The sequence below is a fragment of the Euleptes europaea genome, chromosome 7 (genome assembly GCF_029931775.1).
Source record: "Euleptes europaea isolate rEulEur1 chromosome 7, rEulEur1.hap1, whole genome shotgun sequence".
NCBI lineage: Eukaryota > Metazoa > Chordata > Lepidosauria > Squamata > Sphaerodactylidae > Euleptes > Euleptes europaea.
In genome coordinates, this window is record NC_079318.1 from 60,465,701 (window position 1) to 60,492,165 (window position 26,465).

The 26,465-nt window shown below is 40.1% G+C and overlaps 1 protein-coding gene across 1 annotated transcript in view; it reads right to left on the bottom strand.

Moving 5' to 3' along the window:
* The window catches only part of PTK7 (protein tyrosine kinase 7 (inactive)), an 84,758-nt gene that overhangs the window by 25,929 nt on the left and 32,364 nt on the right, over positions 1–26,465 (bottom strand). Inside the window, exons 2-3 of the mRNA XM_056853389.1 lie at positions 7,458–7,543; positions 227–520 (exon numbers count right to left, since the gene is read on the bottom strand). Coding sequence (XP_056709367.1) covers positions 227–520; positions 7,458–7,543 — 380 coding nt within the window. The remainder of the gene's footprint in view (positions 1–226; positions 521–7,457; positions 7,544–26,465) is intronic.

The following is a 26,465-nucleotide window of genomic DNA, read 5'->3' on the forward strand; positions in this document are numbered from 1 at the left end:
AATCACATTCACTTATGTTCCAGTGTGTACGCACAGTACAGAGCTGCAATTGGCTTAGGCTCCCCCTGGTGTGCATTTTATTTTTTTGCTTTTAAATGTAAAAACAAAACTGGACTCATAGTCAACAACAGATTTTTTGTCACCGCTTCTGCCTCCAAATAATTCCCCTAAGACTGCATTACTGGTATCTGACTGACCAAACACACTTTGTAATGGAGACACTCACACTTTATATTGAAAGATGCATTTGTTGTGCGAGCTTCTTCTCCAGTAACTACATTCTGGGCCACACACTGGAAGTTTCCACCATCTAGGTGCCTATCAACAGATGTGATCTGCAGGCTGCTTCCTTCCTTGAAACGACGTTCGGTGTCTTGGACAGGAACTCCATTCTGTAGCCACTCAAACTCTATGTCACTGGGTCGCTCCACTTCACAGAGTAAGAAGGCACTGCGACCATGGAAAGCATCCTGGGAGTATGGCTCTTTGGTGAAGAGTATTTTAGTTTGAGCCCCAACAGCTGAAACGGAAAAAAAAGAAGATCAGATCATAGTGCTGGAAGGGTCTGGGGGGGAGGGGGAGAATTGAGGCAGATTGCTCTACATCGTCTTCTAAAAATGCTATAGAAGAGAAACTGAATTAAAACTATCTTAACATGCTTTAAGGCAGCCACCTGGAATTTTGTTAAGTTTCCTTTGAAGAATCCTCATAGAAGCCATTTTTAAACTTGATAGAAGCCTTTTTTCCCCAAGTCCTTAGAGGTATGAAGATCTTTTTTTAAAAAAATTCCTTAAGCTATAGTTCTGCTTCTACAAAGGTCCTTGAACCTCCCTCAACCTATTTTAGAGCTAAACTATTAATCATGGCAGAGAGCACTCTCACCAAAGACAAAATCCATTCACTAAAAACAAGAGACCAACACACACCAAGAAATGTTCACCCAATAATCGATTTTTGGAGTATATTTCAGACTTTACTGCCAGAGCCTAACTGGGTCAAAGCTATGTTGAATTAGGTCTCTTCTTACAGTACAAAACTAGACTTGTAATGGCCTTCCTTCAGCAGGCTAAAGGTAAAGGTCCCCTGTGCAAGCACCGGGTCATTCCTGACCCATGGGGTGACGTCACATCCCGACGTTTACTAGGCAGACTTTGTTTGCGTGGTGGTTTGCCAGTGCCTTCCCCAGTCATCTTCCCTTTACCCCCAGCAAGCTGGGTACTCATTTCACCGACCTCGGAAGGATGGAAGGCTGAGTCAACCTTGAGCCGGCTACCTGAAACCAACTTCCGTTGGGATCGAACTCAGGTCGTGAGCAGAGCTTTTGACTGCAGTACTGCAGCTGAACACTCTGCGCCACGGGGCTCTTCATTCAGCAGGCTACAAGATGTCTAAAAAAAGAGAGACAGTGCTTCCATCCTTAAAATTTCGCTATAACTATACGATAATACGCAATGTCCCAGTTCCTCCATGTATGGCATTTACATGGAGGAGAAAGACCTTACCAGCAAGAAGCCATCTTGAACAAAACTGGGGTGCAGTTTTTAGAAGTACAGGCCTCCTTCATCTGCTATTCTCCAATCCAGAGTACAAACAATGGTTGCCTCTAGGTGTACATGTACAGCTGTAATGTGAAACCCACACAAAGGCATTCTATTCTAACTTGTAAATTTAGAATGGAATAAAATGTGGAAAGAAGAGTTTTATTGCTAAATATATACCTTAACAAGGCCCTGAAGCACTTCTAAGATGGCTACCACCCGGACACCAAAACTGAGAACTGCCAGACCTAACAGCAGGAGTCTTTATAGCCTAAGCTATAAAGCTAAGGCGCCATAGTTTGGTTGTAAATGATTCTCTTATACTCAGTGGATCACACATTGACTGCGTGCAACTTCCTAGTGTCTCCAGTTCACACATGCAAGATATGCTACAAGAACCCAAGAACTTCTCCTGCAACTGTATTTTTCATCATTCGTAAAGTTAATTCAGCCTAGTATCTAGTGTCCTTCAGCCAGGACCCTGCAAATGGAAATAACCTGCTATGGACCTTATTAATTTTGCATTCCTAGTGTCAGAAGTAAAATAGACAAGACTTTATCAAATAAAATGCAGAGAACATGTATGCTGCAGCTCAAGAGAAAGAGAGAGAGGTCATACAGCCTTCTAAAAAAGTATTTAAAGACGTCCAAGAAACAGAAGGGTCATGCAGGGGGATAGTTTTGAACGGATTTACCAATTTATTTCCTTGAAGGGCCACAGTAGGGCCTGCTACTTGAGTATAAAAATATACAGACCTAGAAAAATTCAATTAAAAAAATCTTGCTCCCCCCCTCCACAAACACCATTTTTTTCAAGGAAAAAAGTGGGAAATTTGGGATAACTTGGGGGGGGGGCCTCCTGTGAAATATTTTCTCTTTGGGAAAGAATAAAATGCTTGCTATAATGAGGTCTTGCTCATTCAAAATGTATGACATGAAAATCATTGCATAAAACAATCTAAAGCATTTGTTAATAATTACTACATATTCTGTACACATATTTAATATATTTCCAAGGCTATGTTTATTTTTTAACTGAATAATTTTGGCAAAAATATGCTACACTATTAAAGAGTTTAGCGTTATTAGTTTTATGAAGTTTAGCTTAATATTCGAATGCTAGGATAGTCCTATTGTGACTGTATGTTTTTGTCCAAATAATATAATCAATTTTGTTTATGACAAAATTAGTTTTCTAATGTCAGGTTTTATTTGTTCCTCCCTCTCAGATAGCAAAAATTGTGCTAAGGCAGAATAGAGTCCAGTAGTTTGCCACTTTTTGTCAAACACTGGGTATATTTGATGTTCTGTGTTTAGAAATCTATGGAAGTTATACTTTGAAAGTATATAAATATGATTATGAGTATAATTTTACATACCAAGTCATAAATGATGCATTTTACTCTGTTAAAGCAGCAAAAACGTTTTATTGTTTGATAGCAAAATATTGCATATTGTGGTGTAAGGAACAGAGCGTACATATGAAGCTGCCTTATACTGAATTAGGCCCTCAGTCCATCTAGGTCAGTATCATCTACTCAGACTGGCAGTGGTTCTCCAGGGTCTCACGCTGAGGTTTTTCACATCACCTACTGCCTTTGTCCTTTTAACTGGAGATGCCAAAGATTGAACCTGGGCCCTTCTGCATGCCAAGCAGCCATGGCCCCTTCTGTGTCTGACTAGGATCCAAGAGATCCAGATTCAGATTTGAATTCCAACTATACCATGGAAGCTTGCTGGGGGACTTTGGGCCAGTCAAACATCCTCATCCTAACCTGCCTCACAAAATTATTGTGAGGGTAAAATAAAGGATAGGAAAATGATGTAAATCATTTTGATTCCCTAATAGGGAGACGGGTGGAGTCTAAATGAAGTAAATATATAAATAACAATTAAAAAAAAACCTTCTGTATTTTTCTGGGGAAAACTGAGGGGGGGGGGAGAACAGGTTTTTCGTGGTTTCAAAAATTTCAGAAATTTTATATTTATACTTGAGTACTACAGAAGCAGCCTGTAAAGTTTCACAGAAAGTAAAATAAAAGGGTTTGATAGGTATAGTGCAGGAAGAGTGTTAGAAAGGACAAGAGAAAAAGAATAGTGTCAATCATGGGCAAAGCCACAACAATCTACACGGCAGTGGAAATGACAGCTGAGAGGACAGCACACTTCCCTATCAACAGTATTTCAGTTTTAGGTGTTGGGAAAGTAACAGAATAGTTACCGTACTGCTTCAAGAAACATTTTTGGACCCACCTGCAACTTCTGAGAATTGTTCAGCAGGGCATTTTTATAAAAGAAATAAGGCTAGAGTATAACAAAATAGTTCAGGAAGATGCTTTTATAGAGGGAATTGAACCATGAACTATTCCACTCTGCTCAGTATGTATTATCTGTTTGCTGGGAATATTATCCTACTCTCACTGTTTTGTTTTTATACTTACCATATTCTGCATTGTGTAACATGTCATGCCTATGTTTTGTTTGATTTCTGTAATCCTAGCACTGTTACCTTGCTTATCATTTGATCCTATCAACTGCCCTAACTTACACTATGTACTCTGCTTTGAGTCTCAGTGAGAAAGGTGAACTATAATTTAATTAAGAAACTGAGTGATGTCTAGTGCAACAGTAGTCTGGCAATGCTTTAACAGCCTAAGCCCAATCTTTCTATTCAAGAAATGGCTTAATCAAACTACTAAACTGAGGGTCAGGTCCAGGATTTGGGGTACCAGGACAAGATGGCCTCCTGAAGACCCTGACCCTTGCACCACCCCTTGATGGGTCACTCATCAACCATGGGTCCTATTGCCAGACTCTGGGCCCCAGCAGATGCCTGACCATGCTGACCCTCGTCTCTAGCCCAGATTACCCACAGGAATGAAATCTGTTCATTAGAAATTTGCAGAACACATTTAAGATGAAGAAATCTAAGAATCTAATTTAAAAAAACTGGACAAAACTAACCTAAAGTGAAAAACCATACTCATAACCTTCTGAAACAGAAACATAAGACTGTGTGGGATTAATGAAAAGTCAGTATGACTAGGCCATTCTTCAGATCCCAAAATAATCTCAGAGTCATTGGAGGCTGGACCTGCAAACTGTTGGTTAATTGTTAAGAAATACTTTTTACTGCGGCCCCAAATCTGCCCAAGAAACAGCACCTGGTTCTCAAACTGCCAATCTGCAAATTCCACAGAGGCCTCAAACTGCACAGTCTGCAAATTGCAAAGCTTTGCTCCAACTGAGTTCCATAATTTTGTGGCTACCTGGATCTCTCTACCCCTAAAGCTCATTTTCAAAAGAGGGCCACAGAACAGAGGGAAGAGGTGACATCCTTTGAAGAAAGTTTACTGAAAGCCAGTGCTTTGATCTGGTCAATAAACAGATATAAAACAGGGGTGGGCACAGCCTATGGCTCTTTTTTGCAACTCAGCAGTAAAAATCTGTGCTGGAAGACTACAGGAGAGACAAACACAGCAGATGTTGAGACAAATAAAAGCTGAGGGGTTTCTTTGTACTCTTTCATAAGTATCTAAGATGCACGTCTTAAGTGCAACATAATTCCAGACAGGTAAGCAGATGTTTCTCCACAACCACCTGGGCCTAATACAAGCAATACAATCTATTTTTGCTTAGGTTTGATGTTTGATGTAGACTGTAAGTGGTCAAATGTCTTATTTTTCATCGAAACACTGGTACTGAGAGTCTGAACATAAAACTTCCTTGGAAAAATGTCCAAAAGGTTTCAAATACTCATCTAGATTCACTCACAGGAAGCTAAGAATTGCAGACACACTCATATTTGAGTGAACCTGTTTAAATTACAGTTTCAGAAGTTGGAGGTATCCCAGTATATTTCTGGGTTTTCCAAAATATTGTCTCTCTTCTACTCTGGCTGGCATTCTTCCAACTGACATATCAGTAAAACCAAGCTCTGTGCTGCCAGACTTAAAAAAACAAAACAAATCTGGGAAACTGATGATATTAAGTAGCCTGGGTAACTATTTTTCATGTTGAAGCAAGAGTGGATAAAAGACAATTTTAAATCTTGTTAGCAGTTCCTAAAATCATAATATAAGAGCTTCAGAACTCACTTTAAGGAGTGGTAAAAAATAATAATAAACTAAAAGCAAACAACATGGGGAGCAATGAGGTAACATGTTCACCCAGAGCCAATTAAAGTGACTGATGGCCCTGAAGAACCAAGACACAACCAAGAGAGCAGCTTGATACTTAAGAAACTACAAGCATGCTAAGGAATGACACTGGACATGCAAATAGGACATAAGGGAAGAGAAGTAGTGATAGCATTACTTAGAATTAAACCAACAAACAGGTCCAGATAAAATATTTAAACAATACTTCTAATACATCATTTACAGTGAGCCCAACTAATGTTTAAAGTACTATTTTTTTTCTGCTCACGGTGATGATCACTCTCTGAAATGGGTTGTTCTAATTCCCTAAACTGATTTTACAGATTAAGGAATTGAGGCTGAGAGTGCACCTTCTCCAAGGACACCCAGTGAAATCAACAGCTGAGCTGGGTTATTTTGTGATGAAATAACCAAACATTTGGAAAAATAATCCTGCAACATATCTCCAGAATGGACTAAAGGCTTTAATCTCTGCTTCTTATTTTAGTGAAGGCTTTACTTGCAATTTGTCAAGAGTGACCTGCAGATCAGAGATTTTTAAGGACTCCAATTCCACTGTGACTGCATTATATCATCCATGGTTTTTAAGAGGGGGGAGTTGAGGCCAAGTTTAAACAAGGTAAGAGGGCTTGGGTCCCAAGGTACAGGGAAAACAGCAACTTCAAATAAAGAGAGAGATTCACGAACTATATTTAACAGATTTAAATAACAAAAATATTTACATACCACTTTTCTGACATACACTCAATGCCATACCCAGATATACAGATGATATCATAAACATTACAAACAGTGGATTTAAACAATCAGCATAACCTCAGGTCAATTTCCTTTCAAATAACCCAGCCTTACATTTTTCGTGATCACCCAGGATGTCACTCTCTAGGGCACTGGTTCCCAACCGGGGGTCCGTGGACACCCAGGGGTCCGCGAGAACTAAATTAAGGTCCGCGAAACAAAGTTATAAAGTTCCTGGAATATAACCAGACCGAATCAAAAGATACCCAAGAGCTGATTCGCAATCCTTTGGGTATTGCTGTTGAAGAGGTTGCAGAAGAAATCCAGGAAGAGCTCACTGAATTCCAAAATGATAGGCACTGTAAGGATGCGTTTGAATCAGTTTCTCTTGAAGAGTTCTGGTGTACAAAAGCAATTTCATATCCTACAGTTCGGGGATTCGCCTTGCGATATCTTATGCTCTTCTCCACAACTTATTTATGCGAACAAGGGTTTTCTGCTTTGCTTATAATTAAGAACAAGACCAGAAATCGATTGGAAGCAAGTGATGATATTCATGTAGCTCTGAGCAACAGTATTAGCTCCAGAACTGCCCAGCTTGTAAAAAGGATGCAAGCTCAAAAATCACATTGATTTTCAATTAAAAGTTCTCGATTATAAAAAATATATTCAAATATTATTCTAAGTTTAATGTTTAACAGTTATGATTAAAGTTTATTTTCAAATTCTCGGAATTTTTATTTTGAACCTTGGGGTCCCTGCACCGAACAAAAAAGTCCTAGTGGTCCCTGGTCAAAAAAAGGTTGGGAACCACTGCTCTAGGGAATGGGGCAAACTGAACCCACTAGATTTCCTTGGTGTCAACACTGTAAGCAGTCTCCTGTTGTGATGAGTACTGTGCTCTTGAGGGCTCATACCAGGATAGGTGAGCCAATTAGCACTGGCATTATTATAATTATGTTTATAATGCTACAGACAATACAACTGAATGCCAGTGGTATTCAAGTAAACCATTTATTACTTGGGTAATGATTCTGGGGCCTTAGCAGAACTTCCTTCACTCCAGGAAGGACTGTACATTCCAGCTGTATCAATGAGTGACAAGAGCTGGAATGGAAACACAGGAAAAGAATCAATGAATGACAGGAAGTAGAGGTTGAACAATTTCTACCTCATCAAACAGCCACCTGAGAGTAACATGTCATGCTGCTGACACAGAGCACAGCTGTGCCACATGGCTAAGTCTGAGGCAGCAGGCCTAACTGGCGATGGAAGAATTTGCTTCAGTACAGATTCTAGCAGAATCAGACAAACTTTCTGTTTGGGAGACTTTGCAACTAGTACTCCCAGCCAGTGCCTACAAATAGCTGCACATTTTCACTGCTTGAGTTACAAGCTGGCTATAGAAAGGGAAACAAAGGGCAATTCAACAGTTGCTGCTCTCCATCTGATTTGGTCCTCAGGAATGAGCTCTCCCGTGGAACAAGGCCAAAGCAGCTTGAAATTTCAGGGCTAGTCTGATACAAGACAGATGCTAAGAGGCTTATGCATTTAAAAAAATGCATTTTAAAAGAAGAAAAATACAAAGTATTAGAAATGGCACACTGCTGCTGCCCCATAGCTCATTACACGAAAAAGTTTTGTTTGATGTTACTGAATTAAGTCTAGGAAGGGCCTGAAATTCCAAAAACGGAGGAGAGAGAGAGTAAGCATGTGACAGCAATTTAAAAATTTTCAGTCAGCATTAGAGATGCTGGGTGACCAACTCTTCAGAGGCAGCTGACGAGTATCAGCAGTTAAGTCCTTTCCTCCTATTTCCTTCCATTTTTGAACTTGACAAGCACCCAGCTCATTCTACTATGCAGCTGTCTAGTTTATCCCTGATTTAAAAACTGGAGGGATGCATCCTTTTGTGCATTACTCCTCTTTCTTCACCTGAAACTGGCAATTGGATGCACTGATAATTTGATACATCACCCCATACTCAGGGGAAGTATCTGCCGATTACAGCTCACACCAGAAATATTGAGATGGAAATGGGGTGGGGGCGGGGGAGAGGATCTGGACAGCATCCAAGGAACAACTTGCCATATGTGTTTTATCCTTAGGTCAGAAATCCTCCTATACCAGGGTAAGCTCTCTGAGTTTGGTCAGCTTTCCATTCAGGAATAAAGGAAATGCAAACATGAGACCGTTCATGAGTTCAGCATGCAGAGTGACTTTGTTCAGTGGGATTATATACCAAGTATACATGCTTACAGCCAAAAAAATCTTTCCTTTAAAAAATGTGGAGAGCGGAAAGGGGTATTTATTGACAACTCTGATATAGCTTTTATAAAGAAATAATCACAATAAATGCTTCAAAAAACCTTTCCCCACAACTGTCTTTGAATACATCCAAGAGAAAACCTAAGTAGTGTGAATGTTAGTTTTGTTGGGTTCTCTGCATTACCGAAACTTTCCTGATCTGACAATGGTTCAGTGCCATTTTCCCTTATGCACCTCTTCCTGTGAACAGGAACAAAGGAGGGAACATGTAGCAAATGGGATGATGTCACAAACATGGCTATGTGGTGATGGATAAACTTAACCCAATTCAGATTGTGTACAATGCTTCCTACCTCGGCCAATACTTTGAGAACTTTCATTGCAAATCTCACTCAAATAACCTGGGGGGGGAAGGACTTTATTAATGCCAAAAATTGTGAAAACCATCTCCTTTTGATAGCCCTAGCTGCATATGCACCAACATGCACGCACATATAAGAAAGCAGGCAACTTGACTAAATGATGCCCCTGCTTCCACTATTGCATTGCACAGCGAACTCCCAAAAGTACTCCTATCTCCAATCACTTGCTCTTGTACAGTTTAGCATGCTACCAGATTGCCTTTGCTAATACTCCTGCTGCTACCAGAGTTGCTACTCTGAAATTAAAATATCTGCTATATTAGTCTTCTGTGTCCCGTCCCCACAATGTCTGTATCTGCCAGACACTAAAGACCTTTCTGGGACCAGTTTGTATTGTATGATGTAACTATATCCCTACATTTTATATTGTAGGTTTTTCCATCTTCCCAATGTAACTTCCTGTTTCACATCTGTTAGTGTAAGCATGGTTTCACTCCATATGAATTGTACTCAGAAGTGGCTTCTCTAATTTTTGTTTAGATCTCCCAGGATACAGACTAAAGATGCTGCCATGAACAGATGAAAAATTAAGCATGTATAAAATTTAGCAAATGTAGTCTAGAATAAAATATCCCAGGATTATTTCTCCATAGTATATACTTTGCTTTTAAAAAAATTCTGGAGATCATCTACCCACAGAATGAGGAGGTTCATGGTCTCTCTGTATTTCAACTGGAGCTATTTTAATTCTGCATAACCTCCAAGATGCAGATGCTCTTAAAATGAATGATACGCATTGTACATACCTTTATGTGGTAATGGACTTGGCAGAAGCCAAATAATGTTACTACTATTGCAAATGTCTGCAGGAGTCAAATTATTTACAGGCTAGATATTACAGGCCACCGTTTAAGACACTAACATTTATATTTCATCTTCTCTTTTTAGACTCAAGATGAAACAATTTGCAAGAATACAAAAACATTAGTCCATTAACAAGATAAAAACAAACATGCAAGGTAAAGACAAAAATAAAAACCCAATATACATTAAAACAAAAAAATTAGAAACTGCAGAGACTGAAAACGTCGAAATTAACACTGAAACCAAATTTGCCAAAGCAGTTTATCCCACAGAAAATGCCCTTTGAAATCCTGCTCTGGTTAGACCTCAACTAGAGTACTGTGTTCAGTTTTGGGCACCACAATTTAAGAAAGATGTAGACAAGCTGGAACGTGTCCAGAGAAGGGCAACAAACATGGTGAGGGGTCTGGAGACCAAGTCCTATGAGGAAAGGTTGAAGGAGCTGGGTATGTTTAGCCTGAAGAGAGGACTGAGAGGGGATAGGATAACCATGTTCAAGTACTTGAAGGGCTGTCATATAGAGGAGGGTGCCGAGTTGTTTTCTGTTGCTCAAGACGGTCGGACCAGAACCAACGGGTTGAAATTAAATCAAAAGCGTTTCCGTCTAGACATTAGGAAGAAATTTCTAACAGTTAGAGCGGTTCCTCAGTGGAACAGGCTTCCTCGGGAGAAGGTAAGCTCTCCTTCCCTGGAGGTTTTTAAGAAAAGGTTAGATGGCCATCTGTCAGCAATGCTGATTCTGTGATCTTAGGCAGATGATGAGAGGGAGGGCATCTTGGCCATCTTCTGGTCACTAGGGGTGTGGAGGGGGGAGGTAGTTGTGAATTTCCTGCATTGTGCAGGGGGTCGGACTTGATGGCCCTGGTGGTCCCTTCCAACTCTATGATTTTATTATTCTATCCCCCTTACTTCTTCCTTCACTGCTTTCTTGCTCTTTCTAATGCATTTTGTCCTCCCTTTCCTCCTAGGTGATCCAGGTGGCATATGTGGTTCTTCCTTTTCCATTTTATCCTCACAACCACCCTGGGAAGTGGGTGAAGAGACAGTGACTGGTCCAGGGTTGACCAATAAGCTTCATGACAGAACAGTGATCTTTCTTTTCCTGAGCCTAGCTTCCTTCCTTCTAGCACATTGCTGAGCCTTAACCACAAAATCTCTTCATGCACTGCGATTTAGGTGCTGAAAAGAAAGTGGCTGGAAGTCACAAATACGTAGCCATGACAGGTACTCATCAGATGTGGCTTTACTGTTAATGCTTCCTTAACAATGCCAGCCACAGCTACCGGTTCTGAAACTCCTGTGACCCAGAGTTACCTTACTATATAAGCTAACTCAGAGTGTTCCTGCCATTAATTAATCAAGACGTGATATTGGCATGGAGGTCAGTTCTCTAATGAAATTTTACCAGCCCTGCCATCTGAAGGACACACTACTGTACAGTCAAGACTTGAGAAATCTGAAAAACCAAATGACACTTGTGCAAGTTTGATCATGTAAACACTGAAAATTCACTCAGTTTAGCTGAACTGTTGGATATGTTGAAGGAAATTCACCTCATTTCATGCTTCGAATTTACTAAGCTGCAACCACATAGTATACTTTGCATCGCTGGTTGCAAATTAGGAGAAGTGTGCCATATTAAAAAGAGCCAATTCAATCTCTTGACCAGTTTGATGTAATTCTGGATGTTTTCTGTGCATTTCAAAAATGCTCTTGCCTGAGAATCTCACATGTACCAGAGATGTGTGTGTATAAATTCAAGATGCCAGATCAAGCTTTCAATAGAGTAGTTTCAAACATCACAAAAAAGCTGCCAGAAAGTCTCTGCTTATACCAAATAATATTTAAAGCAATATAAATCAAGTATGCTAAGTGCACTGCAACCTGCATTGGAAAGAAAAGGCAACTGAAAACTACTTCAGTAACAGAATTGCCCTCACCAATTGGAAGCACCAATTAAGTTGAGCACACCATTAGTAGGCTGACAATGTGTGTGTGTGTGTGTTAAGTGCCATCAAGTCACTTCTGACTTACAGTGACTCTATAAATTAATAACCTTCTAAACATCCTATCATTAACAGCTTTGCTCAGGTCTTGCAAACTGAGGGCTGTGGCTTCCTTGATTGAGAAAACCCATCTCATGTTGGGTCTTCCTCTTTTCCTGCTGCCTTCAACTTTTTTCTAGCATTATTGTTTTTGTCTAGTGACTCTTGTCTTCTCCTAATGTGACCAGAGTACGATAGCCTCAGTTTAGTCCTTTTAGCTTCTGGGGAGAGTTCAGGCTTGATTTGATCTAGAACCCATTTACTTGCCTTTTTGGCAGCCACACTATCTGTAAAACTCTCCTCCAACATCACATTGCAAATGGATTAGCTTTCTTCATTGTCCAACTTTCACACCCATGCGTAGTAATGGGGAATACTATGGCATGAATTATCTTGATCCTGGTCACCAGCAACACATCCTTATACTTAAGAATCTTTTCTACCTCCTTCATGGCTGCCCTTCCTAGTCTCAGTCTTCTGATTTCCTGGTTGCAGTCTCCTTTTTGGTTGATGATGGAGTCAAGGAATAGAACATCTTGAACAATTTCAAATCTCTTCATTGTCAACCTTAAAAGTTGTGTAATTCCCCAGTAGGCATTACTTTTTGTCTTCTTAATGTTCACCTGTAATCCTGCTTTCTGCTTTAACCACCAGGAGTCATTTAAAGTCTTTCCTATTTGCTGCCAGTAATGTGGTATCATCTGAATATCTCAAAAAGTTAATGTTCCTTTCACTATTTTTCACTCCATCTTCATCTAAATCTAATCCAGGTTTCATTATGATATTCTGCATATAGTTTGAAGAGCTAGACAAGGGTGTATTTTATTTCCTGACACCTTATAAAAGAATTATACAAAAGTTGTAATATATTTGCAGCCAAGGTATCAAGCATATAGTTTTCCCTATCACTGACATCTCTTCCCAATACATCATATAACAAGCATTGCTCAGATTTAGAATGAGCTGCTATTTGAGCTTTCATCTTTTAATATATTTTCTCTAAACAGTTATCAGACAAGCTAGAGAGACCCAAACACTTCCCTTTCTATGTATTGAGTGGATTTATTGTATAAAATCATTTTAAATTAAAGAAAAGTCCACCTATTCCCCCCCAAAATATAATCACTTGCCTGAAGCAGAACTTGCCATGTACCAATCCTAGTTATGGCATACCATGCTGACAGAACAAGAGTAAAGCCGGTGTCCTATACTGCGCAAATGTGGCGAAGAGTAATTTAGCAAAATCATCTAAACTGTACAAGAAAGTGAGCCCAGGCTCATGACAACCCCCTTCCCCTCCAATCCCAGGTTGCTAGCCTGTGTTCCAAAAAGGTGAGTGTTTTTCTCCTAACCTACATTGGTCTATTTCTCTCATCCTGCAGACAAAGGAAGGCCAAAGGCAGTTTCCGTCATCAATTGCTATACAGTTATAATGACAATTTACAATGATGCCCCTGTTTATCCATCAATTCAGAACAGCTGCTATCTAAACAACAAAGCCTGCTTAAGTATCTCAAGGCTAGACAGCAAACGGAAACACATGTTCCCATATTAAGATTCATATGTGAAATTAGCAACACAGCATATCAATTTCACCACACACACCACACCATTTTAACACACCAAATGTTAGTCATATAATACAGTAAAAGATTAAAAATAAAGGATACTAATTTTATAGAAACAACTCTTGGTTTATGCACTCTTTAGCTGTTTGTACTAAAACTCCAATATTTGAAGCACGCAGACATCTTGTTAGACTTATTTGCCACACATGAGAAAATGCACATTCATTTTATTGATGACAATTTAGAACAGTTAAATCAGCCTTCATTTTTCCTGAATGGATCTATTAACGATAGTTTTCAACTCTTAACCAATTATCTCATTATTTTTTAAAAATATGTTTCCCGTTACTGAACTGGATTTTCTGGACAAGATTCCACTCAAATGTGTGTTAAGAACACAAAAGCATTGTGATCACTTTTTGCACTGAACATACATAACAGAAAAATTGTCCAGGAAATCCTGCGCAGTCGCATTTAATTTCAAAGGGATAAACTTCAAAACCACAAGACAAATTTGGAAATAAGATTTGAGAGGTGTGTTTTTCTGAGCTATGAAACCCTGGAGTTGAATTTCTAATTGTATCCTCATAGCACAATTATTTGTGGGGTCTTCCAGAGACAGCTCACTGGGAGCCAAAATAATGCCTACCTCTGCTATACTGCTCAAGGACGCACACTCTATAGTAGTGGTCTTGAAAGTGTGTTCCAAGGAATTCTGACATTACTGAGTGTTTCTCTGTGGAATTCCAGTCAAGCTTTCTCATCACAACCTATTTTCCCAGGCACTGCATAACTGTGTACATGATAAGAATCTGGGGTGGCATACCAGGCTTTCAATATGCTCGCATTCCACGCAATAGTGGGATCCATCAGCCCTCACAAGAACCCCACACAAACTGAATATTCACCCTAGAACCATGTTGGCGAACCTACGGCACGCGTGCCAAGTCCGGCACGCGGAGCTCTCTCTGTGGGCACGTGCCTGCCACCCAGCTGGGCAGCAGGGGCTTTGAACCGCGTCGCGCTGCTTGCAGGCAGCGCGGCGCGGTTCAAAGCCCGCCCCTTCCCTGGACTGCCTAGGGAAGGGAGAGGGCCAGGTTCGCTTTCCCCGCCACCGCCCCCTCTCCCGTGTGATCCTGGCCCAGGAAGCCAGGCTCGCTTTCCCCGCCGCCCCCCCCTCTCCCGGGCACAGTCAAGCTACCGCTTTCTTCTCCCCCCCCCCATGTAGGCCAGGCCTACTCATTGGTTTCTATGCGCATAGAAACCAATGGGTAGACCTGGTCTCCGTGGGGGGATGGGTCTCAGCCAGGAGGCCAAGTCTACTGCCATGCAAACCAATGGGTAGACCTGGCTTCCGTGGGGGGGAACCCATCTCCAACCGGAGGCCAGGTCTACCCATTGGTTTGCATGACAGTAGACCTGGCCTCCCGACTGAGACTCCTATGGAGGCCAAGTCTACCCATTGGTTTCTATAGAAACCAGTGGGTAGACCTGGCCTCCGTGATGGGGGAAGCTTCCCAATGGGGACTCCCCCCACCCCCACGGAGGCCACCCATCTTCAAAGCCCCTCCCCTTCCCTTGACTGCCCGCCACCCAGCTGTTGGCACTTTGCGATAAATAAGTGGGTTTTGGGTTGCAGTTTGGGCACTCGGTCTCTAAAAGGTTCACCATCACTGCCCTAGAACATGCCCCAGAGTCTTCTTTAGGTATATGGGGAGCTCTCTGGAAGATGAGACAATGCAAACGCATTTCCTGAAGGCAAGAACAACAATAAACTTGAAATATACGTTTCAAATAAAGAGGAAAAAAATCTAGAATACTTTACAAGTATCAGAATAACTGTAAAGGTAATACCACCCCAAGAGGTATAAGGGGATCTGCAAGGACACCAGGCTCCCATGGCTGATAATATGGACTATGAACATCCCAGGGAATATCACTAGGTTAAAACATATCCTTTTAGAATCCTCTGAACAGAGATGCAGACTATGTGAAAGTACTGCTTGGGGACAGTGCAGGTAGAAGATGGATGGAACAGCAGAAAGGGGAGGATAATACCAAAAATAACAGCCCTTGCATATAGTATTTTCCCTGGAATGGGAGAGGGAACAGCTTTCTGTCTACTTGTGGAAGTAAATTACAAGCACCCATTTCCTCCCCTACAACAAATTATACCAAGTTCAGCAGGACAGAGTGCTGCTTGTGTTCACATTGCTTACATAAGCAATCAAGTGTGCAACCTTCTAACATAAACAGTTTTCTGCCTCAGTCCATCTCTCAAGTACACCATTGCCCCTTGTGCTCCAGTTTCTTGGGGCACGGACTGTCTGCTCCATTTTCCCCCTACATGCAGCCTTGGCAGATAAATGTGTGTGTATATATAAAAGCTGTGTATTTGTGTGTGTGTGTGACAGAGAAAAAAGCTGAAGTTTGGTATGACGAACTAGCCAGGCATTTAAACTGAGACTGCATGATGAGAACCGTGTAGGCTATTTACATGCAGTGCTCCAAACTTTTGTTGTAGATTTTGATGCAATGCCAATATATATTAAAAGACAGCTGTCTACTAAACCAGGAAGGCTCAAGCACAAGGGGTACCGACACCATTCCCAATGATCAGCTCTACCCAAATTCTTCACAGTGAACAGCAACTGCTCTACAAGGGGTTATGGAAAAATCACAGTGTGCAATAGATATTTACAAAACTGCTCAGGGGAAATTCTCAACAGTACAATCTGCAAAGCAGACATAAGAAATTAAGAGCATGGCTGAAAGCCTTTACTTTCTGTGCTCTAACCTCAATTAAAAGACAAACTTGAAAAGGATGAATAAGGTGACTGTTCTGATTTCAGCCAAATGGACGGCTTCAAAACCTTATAAAATGGCTGATTACCTTATAATTACAATATTTATATCCCATCTTTCTGCCCAATCAGGGCCACCAAGGCAGCTAACAATCAGAACACAAATAAAAGTATATTGTAAAAACAGTTGAAATCAGAGTTAAAATACAAACAGCAAATTAAAACACAAAGCAGCGTTTGTGGCATAAGAAAGTGATAGAAAGGGATAGACAAATATCCCTGGAGAGGGAGTTCTATAATCTTGGTATCATGACTGAAAAGGTCCTCTCTAGGGGTATCACACTTCTAGTCTCAGAAAGCAGGGGCGCCCAAAAAAGCGCCTCTGCAGATGACCACAATGACTGGGTACGTTTGTACAGGAGTAAGTGGTCCTAAAGGTATGCTGGTCCCAAACATTACAGAGCTTTAAAAGTCAACACCAGAACCTTGAATTGGGACCAGAAACAAATTGGGAGGCAGTATAAATTGACCAAAACTGAAGCTAGGAATCAGATTCAATCAAAGTCCAATTTTTCATAAGCACCATTCAGCCATTACCACACCACTAATGCAGCATTCCTCCTGAATTCCTTCTGAAGTGGTGCACATGCATTTTATTCATATTTTTAAACACAGGGGACATGGGGGAAATGTGGCGTTTAAAATCTGGTATCAAAATCCATACGCAAATCCATAAGAACTAACAAGCAAAGTAACTCAGGACTTCAAAATTCTTTCATATTACTGTTACTTGAATCCTATTAGTTATGCACGAAAACCATAATTTAGTTTTCAAATACTTTTTTAAAAATTAAAAGATTTATAACCTGCACTCTCTAGAATGTGTCTGAAATAGCTCCAGGATTTTTAAGATTAACAGTTTCACACAAGTGTAGTTTTTAAATTATGTAATAAAAGGGGGGATATCATCTGCGTTTATTTACCAGCTAAGTCAACAAGCCTAATATTGCTCCTAGTTCCCAAGAAGGGGCAACCTCATGACTGATCACAACACACAAAACAACGTTAAACACACATTTCTTCTAGAGGCTATGCCACTTCCCATTTAAGATGAGATATCACAATTGACTTCTCCATGGTAAAAAATTTTCAGTAAGAATAAAATTAAAATTAGTATATTAGGAAGAAGAATTCTTCTAAAGCCTTTTTCATAACACTGTAGCTTTTCACACACACAGTTTTTCATGTGGGAAGATGTACTGATTGTGCCATTTCTGAGAGAAGAAGGGCTGTAACATACATCATAACTTATTTCAGCATATTCCGAATTGGCTCTCAGAACATTGTGTCAGATAGGTTCTCTGACAACCCCAGAATGAAACAAGATGGTTTCCCCCACGGACAAAATGGAGTTTTTGCACTCCGTCCCTTCCCCCGTTTACACCCGGTCTCCCTCCCAAGATCTACACCTCAATGGAGACCCGCCCGGGAAATCGCCGATCTGATACCGGGTCCCGCAAAACAATGACGGAGCCCGGGAAGATCAGCCAGTTAACGCGCGCGTTTATTTTCTGTATGCGTTTGCTTAAGTACTTGCCGGTAGTTAAATTCTGTATTGTTTCTTTGTTTCTCAAACCTAATCTTCCCTATTGTATCTGCCCTATATATGTATCACTATTCCCCCATGCCTGTATTCTAGCCTTAAGTCTTTTACCTGCTGAAACCACTGACTTTCTGTAATAAACTTTTAACTCGCTGTACCGTCTGGAGAAAAGTTATTGCCAGGAACGCATTGGATTACTGAGGCCTGACACATTGGCTCTCAGAACATGCATATATTCAACACTATAAACTGTAAACGCTGGTATCAGGTAACAACCCCCCACACCCAGCAAACAGCCTTCAGTAGGTTTTGTAGAGTTCATCCTACAATAAATGTTTCTGTTCAAGTAACTGAAGGTAGAAATAAACTAGAGCAATATTTATTCGGCTATAACTTTAGAAAAAGTAATAATTCGCATATCCCTACTGGCATTTAATCAAACACTTTCCAGTTTTAATAGGCAAACCATTTAAATGTGTTAAACTCTTAATGAAATATACCACCTAATATGAATTTTGTTAGTTCCTGGATGGCACACTTAAAATTCATGAAGTTTGATGACATGCCTTTGGTAACAAGCCAATGAACCAAATAAATAATATTTTTTATTTGTTGGTTCCCGTAGGTTATCCGGGCTGTGTAACCGTGGTCTTGGTATTTTCTTTCCTATTTTCTTTAGGAAAGAAAATGCCAAGACCACAGCCCGGATAACCTACGAGAACCAATGAACTCTGACCGTGAAAGCCTTCGACAATATTTTTTATTTGTTTTTCAACTTTTTTGTTTGTTTGTAGAAGTCTTCCTATTTCTGTATTAGAAATTACTAAGATGGGCTGCTTTTATTAATGTGAAATTGGGTAGTTTTTACTACCTCCCATAACCTGCCACCCCACACTAATTTAGCTAACTTTAATAAAAATGTCATCAGCGGCATTCTCTACTTCTCAAAAACAAAAGTACACATGGCCAAGTTTTCACTTTCACTGTAATGATTGTAACCATTTCTGTGGTCTTCCCAAACTATTCCCTGGCATTGCCAGTGTCCAAATCCTCATGTTTTAGTTATCCATTCTCATGCTATTTAAAAGGAGCCCATAATGTCTTTGTCTGAGCAAAGTGGATATTAATGTAAGAATGGACAGCTAGGATAACATCTGAGGTGTGAGATCCACACAAAACCACTTCCATAATCAACTGCTAGGCCCAAATTGTTAATGCCACAATGGGTGAAGTTTCCAGCTGTTCTGACAGACAACCTCTGAACCTGGGCCCACAAGTTCGTATACTTGGCTGCTGAAATTACTGCTAACTTTTACTGACAGTGCTTCCTTTCATCTTATGGGACAATGAACTCTTGCTTCCTCATTTCACAAATAAACTTAGAGTGAGGTTACAGGGCTACAGAAAATAATCTTATCCAAGCCCCCTGTGACATGAAAAAACCAAAGCTGAGCTCTTCAACCACGGTACTAAGTTTAATCAAGCAGATCAAAAAAACAGCATGATGAACCCCATTACCCAGTGGCAGAATTACAACACTGAAAGTGGTTCATAATGTCTAATGGGAATTTAGAAGGCAGACAACATGGCAAAAATGCAAGGCCTGATTTATGTGAAAGGACATCCTACATGCATGGACTGAAGAAACACCAAGAGACTGTTTTAATCTCTTCACCTCTATCTCAACCTCAGCATAAGGGAAAAAAGTTTTTAAAAGATAAACAATACTGGTAGCAGTCTAGTGACAAAAACAAAGGTCTCAGTGAAAGAGATGAGCAAAGTGGGCCCTATACAGGAATCATAGACTACCTTACCAAGGAGCACATGCAAACACGTGGTTCAGATTTTGAACAAGTAACCAAGTTTTAAGACTCTTATAATATCTACACATTGTCACTACCGTATTTACTTGAAAAGATGACACTGTAAAAATGTATGTACACATATGTTTTTATTGCTGGAACTAACTGTTACAAGTATGTGAATATAAGATGACCCTTTCTTTTTTTGATGGCATGCCGGGGGGGTGGGATGACCCTAGTCTCGCATTTGAGTAAATACTATATTACTATGTTCTACAGATTTATTAGAATGAGATCAAATACTTCATCACTAGTGACTGGTTGTCTTTTAAATCTGCCACATGTCAACATATGGCTTGATCTGCTTTTGCCATTCTAAGAAACAGATTTTAGCTTATTAAACAGATTATTACCACGTGTGTAATGTGTGTGTTTCATGTGTTTTGTTTCTGACTTATGAGAGCCCTATGAATTAATGACCTCCAAAACATCCTATGTTTTACAGCCTTGCACGGGTCTTGGAAACTGAGGGCTGTACTCAGAGGCAGAATGTCAACTGCTGGTAAATTCAAAATGACCATATAGTAGAGAAAGCAACATACCCACATTAATTTGAATGTTTAATGGGAGTTAGGAAAGATGAAGAGAACCAGGCTGAACTGCAGCATTCCCATTGGGCTTTTTCTGGCAAGAAGAAAGAAAAAGTTGGCCTGATTACTGATTAAAAGTTTCTCCAGACCAGTTATATTATCATCATCCTAAAATGTTTATCTTCATGGTCTCACACCCACCTCTCCTGATATGCCTTACTGTGGCAGCTATGCTCATCTGGGCAATCTTCTGAATGTACCACCCTGCAAAGCAGTAAGTACAACAGCTGCCTATATGCAAGTTTACTCTGTTGCAGCTCCCAGCTGGTGGAATCATCTCGCTGATGAGTTCAGGAAGGCTCCCATACTTTTATTGCTCCACAGAATGGGAAAAAGGGAACAGGGAAGTGGTAAAGCAGAATTGTGCAAGAGGGCACTTTGATAAAGGGAATAAGGATGCAATTTTTGTCTGTGAAAGAAAATTAGGTTGCTCCCCCACCCTACTAAATTGCTCATTGGATGTATTTAATTGTTCTCTAATCATGCGATGAAGTTTATTGGATATATTATTTCACTGTTTCCTAATTGTGTACTCCCATTTATTTATTTAAAATGTTTACATGCCCACCTTTCTCCTAAGGATCTCAGGACCTAAGGTGAGTAACAACAATATAAAAACAATTTGATAGAACAAACTTGAGAAGATATAAAAACATCAAACCCCCATCTAAAAACACCTTATGCCCCTACAAGCAAGTTATTCCCCCTTTGCCCAGTATCAATCTGCCCTAAAAAGGCTCTAGAATAACACTGTCTTGCAGCCCCGCTGGGAAGCCAGGAGGAGCCCCATAACCTCTTCCAGGGGGCTGTTCTAGGGGCACAGAGCAGGCATTGAAAAAGCTCAAGCCCAGACTGTTGCTGAACATGCCTTACGACACATTGGTATTGACAGCAGACTTTTCTGGGAAGAATGAAGTTTCAGTTTTATTGTTTCACTGTGTGTATTATGACACTGCCTATAAGAAAGGCAGAAGAGAAATGAAGTAAAATAAATCCCACCTCCAATGACAATAGAAAGCATTTCTGTACTTTGGACAAGGGACATTCCAAGCCAACATACAATGCCATTAGAGTTCATTTGCTCCATACCTTGATTATCAGCACATCAGAAGTAACCAACCTCTTTCAGGGACTGAAGTTACCTTTGCTAACTGTTATTACCATGTTCTATACAATGGTATTACCAATGCATTAAGTTCAATTTTCAACATTCCAGTAATTTAGGCTGCTGTAAATAGCCTGTCAAAATAAGCCACATCCCAGAATTCTGGAATAATCAGTTTAAGATGAAGGCCTTTAAAAGCTTATTATTTTAATTTTTTGTTCTGGGTTAAACAAAATGCAAATGCCGTCCTATTAGATAAGAGCTTAGCATTTAGCATATTTAGAGCTGGGATTTTCATCATCAGGTGACGAGATTTTAGGCTTTAAAGAAAATATATACGTAGGTGTAGTGTGTGTGTATGTAAGCCTTGTGAAATATATATTTATTATTAAAAAGTGTGTTACATGTTTTCACCTGCACAGTTGTCTGTAGTCTGGAAATATGCCCGCTAGTGGGAAGTGTTTCCTACAGAGAGGTTGGGGTGACTAGTTGCCTGGCAACAGGGCAAAAAGGAGGGGGTGTACTCCAAGAGGGAGAAGCAGCCAGAGAAGAAGCTGAGGTGTTTTTCCTCCTGATGGTGTGGAGAATTTCTAAAGAAGAAGTTCCCGGGGAAAACAGACAGTGGAAATGGAGAAAGGCAGTTAGCAGAAGAGTGGCCATCTTCTGGAGTGAGGGATCAATCCGGAGAGAATGAGGAAAAGTAGTTAGAAGACTTCTCTTTTTGCCCTAAGTTTGGGACTGCCATTATAATTTTTGTTCATCAAGTCTGTTAAAGCTCCCAGTCTGACCTTATCATTTCCCTCGCCTTTCAGCAAATGTTGTTTAATTTATTTGTTCAAGTTTTCAATGGGGCATCCACAATTCTGGGCCCTTTTAAGACTAAAGGGTTAGACACACATACACATGTGTCTGTCTGACTCGACACACACGATAAGATGGTAGGCAGACGATAGACGACAGATACACGACAGATGATAGACGACACACACACACACACACGTATACACACTCATTAGCCTTGAAAATTGTGCAACCCAGCTTTTTGCCTTATGCTGGCAGAGAAGGGACCCTCAATGCAGCCAATGTGCCAAGGGCATTCCACAGCAGTGACTGTGCACCAAACAAAGCCAATTTAAACAAACATTTCTACTTCTGGCTTTGCTTCCTGCTACAGCAGACTACAATGAGGTCTTCTGGCCCCTACATATGCAGTCCTCTGTTGTACAGATTGCTCTACCCAAATCAAGATGTATGGTGTAAAAAAGCCTTTACGAGAATGTTTTAAAATCTAGCCACTTCAATTGGCTAGTTTGAACTTTTTTAACCTATCCTTATTTTAAGCCCAATCTCTCACAATATTTTTGACCAAGTTTTAGCAGTCATAAGGAAGGATTAAGAGGGGGGAGTGTTTATCAATTGCCACAAAGGTTGTGAACCCCCACACTTTCTGGGAATATTACCACTTCCTACATAACACTTTTTTTGAGTGTGCTGGATCATATCCTTCTATTATATCAGAACCATCTGGTGAATGGGGTGGGGAACATGTTCTCAGAGGTGCCCCAGACTTTATGAACTGTTTCCCCAGAAACATTCACCAGACCATTAGGGAAACTCCTTTTTAGTCTGGTACCCAATTAGTAACTTAGACCAGCAGTATTTTATTATTCGGTATATTCATAGTTAATGTTAGAATTTTTCAAAAAGTGCAGAAATAAAATTACAAGCTCAATTTTAACTTGTCAAAAAAGCAGATGGAAGGAATTTTCAAAAAATGACTAAATGTTAATGTTTGCTTAAATGTTTTTATAGGCACAATTCAAGGGGCTGATGTTGACCTTCAAAGCCCAATAACTTGGGACTAACATACCTGAAGGATTGCCTAATGACCTATGAACCTACCTGACCACTGTGGTCGTCTTTGGAAGCCCTGCTTCAGGTGTCTCTGCCTTCTAAGATTAGATTAGTGGAAACCCAAGAGAAGGCCTTCTTGGTTGTTGAACCAAACCACTGCTACTCTCCCCCCAGAGAGACTCACCTGTCCCCTTCTGTTGCCATTTTCCACCAGCAGGTGAGGACTTTTGTTTCACCTGGCTTTCATTCAATAAGCCCTCCTTCCTGCCTTATGTTTTCATTGTTGTTTTTATATGTGTATTTTAGCTTGGTTATACTGGTTGATGTTTTAAAAACAATTAAAACCAAAGAAAAATGCATGCTTTATTGTGTATGTTTTTAACCTGTTACTCACTTGGGTGGCCCTTGGAAGGACAGAAAGGTCAGGTACGAATTTTGCAAATGAAATAAATAAATTGGCAACAATATGTTATATTATGTTTAATTGTAATACATCGGTAAAGAGTTCACTGTTTACCAATGTTGTAAAGTTTAGCTTAATACCCAAATATGCTGGCAATCTTACCTATTGTGGCTAAATACTCTAACGTCTGTCTAAACGATATACTTTTTTGTGACAGAATTTGTTTTTTACTTTAAACTTTTAGTTTTTCCTATCTCTCAGATGGCAAATATTAAAGATACATGTGCTATGGGCACAGCAGTTTGCAACACCTCTGAAGTGCTGTGTACGCTTGCAATTTTCTTACAGAAAATGAAGATATTATTACTTGTACATTCCATAAATAGCATAACTGTATATGCTTACTAAGTTATAAAGTATGTATTTTATGTTGTTCAAGGAACAGAAAGTTGCAAAGAAACAATATATATTAATGTATATTATTAAACGTGATTACAATATATGCATAAAACATCAAAACAAACCAGAAATGCATGACCAAACGCGTTTCAACCATGTCTTCTTCAGTGCTCATCAAACATAAACAATATACCACAATGAAACATTACTAGGATACAAGAAACATGTACTCAGTAAAGAGCCAGGGCTGCTCCACATAGCAATAAGCAAACCCATGTATATACAGAGATAATCTGTTGGTCATGCATTTCTGATTTGTCTTGGTATTTTATGTAGACTATGAATATTTTGTATTCACTTTTGGTGATTTACATTTATATATATTGTTTGTCTGCAACTTTCTGTTCTTTGGTTTTAATTTTTGTTGCAGTTGTTTTTTGTCTGTTTGCTTTGGCAATCAGTGAAAGAAGTTTTGGTTAGATAGGGAAATATTGCATGTATTTCAGTTTCCCCCAAATGTCCCCTTTAATTTGGGGGGCAGGTCCATGTCTTCAAAATTTCCAGAAATATTTTTTTATCTCTACACCCCATCTCTTTTTACTCACAAGGATGGCAACTCTACTCTTAAAGGATACTCTGCCCACACACAACTGAGGTATGTTTGCCCTATTTTTTACCTTAGATGGTGTCACTCCCTGCCATTTGTGTTTTCACCAATATTCACAGCTGCTCTAGATAAGCGGGGAGACCAAAACTTCTCATCTTTCCATATACCTCATTATCAAGCTATACCCCTGGCCTCACTCCCATTCTTGTTCTTTGAGAGATTCTGTCCTATAGAAAAACTGGGAGAATTACATGACAAATGAATACTGAGGCTGCTGTTGACAGACTGACAAAGGCTAACAGCATTAAGCATGACTAAAATCACACCAAATATTTTAATTAGCCATACCCTCTCTCACCATATCCTTTCTAAGCTGCTATGGGCACTTGCTAAAGACAAGGATGTAGCAGGAAAACCATGGAATATAAGAACATTTTAGTATCAGTTGTACAGAGGACATCTGTTGGGTTTGGCAAGCCAAGACCCTACAGGCATAACATCCAAATCACAAGATGCCATAGTCCCGCTGTACATTGCATTGGTCAGGCTGTACCTGGAGCATTGTGTGCAGTTCTGAAGGCCTCTCTTCAAAAAAGACGTGACAGAATGGAGCAGGTGCAGGAGAGCAACAAGGATGATCAGGAGCTTGGAGACCAAGTCCTACAAGGAATGGCTGAGGGACTTGGGAATGTTCAGTCTGTAGAAGAGGAGGTTGAGGGGGGACATGATTGCTCTCTTTAAGTATTTGAAAGGCTGTCACTTAGAGGAGGGCAGGAAGCTGTTCCTGTTGGCAGCTGAGGATAGGACTCACAATAATGGATTTAAATTATGGGCAGAAAGGTACCGGCTAGATATTAGGGGAAATGTTTTTACAATAAGAGTTGTTTTACAATAAGAGTTTACAATAAGAGTTGGGGAGGTGGTGAACTCTCCCTCACTGGCAATCTTCAAGCAGCGGTTGGACAAACACTTGTCAGGGATGCTCTACTGATCCTGCATTGAGCAGGGGGTTGGACTAGATGGCCTGTAAGTCCCTTTCCAACTCTATGAATCCAGGTAGTTGCACTGTGTTCTCAGTGACTCATCCAGTGATCCCTAGTTTGAAGAGACAAAGGGTCACAAGTATTTGGATGACAAACAGTTGGGTGACAAAAGAATTATGGTGTAACCCAAGCTTAAACATCAGTTATTTAGCAATACTTTATGCCCAAATTTTAAATAGCAATCCAAGTATTTCCCCACACATTGTTTGCAGATGATGTCTCCATTTTGGCCATCCAAGCAAAATCTTCCACTCTCCTAGCAACTTCATATATAGTTGCAGCTAACTGTCTTTTTCAGGAAAGAAGGAGAGGCCAAGGTGGTCGAGCTCCAGCTTTGGTTACGACCAAATCGCTCACATCTTGAAGCAATTGGAAAATCTTTGTCTCAGCAGCTTCCTTACAGACATAGCTAGAGAATGCAGCCTTTACCACAAACAGTCTACTTTGGGCTTCCCATGGTCTTTGTTGTGACGTCTCTTATCTACAACTTTTCTTAGGAGGAGACAGTTTAGTATGATGCAATGTTGAACAGAACAATCAATTACCAAATAAAAACATTATTGTTGCGTTAAACCTCTGCGGGACCTCCATGTACTGGTATTTCAAGATGTCACTGGAGCCAGACTAACAGAGCATTAAGACATTTGGAAAT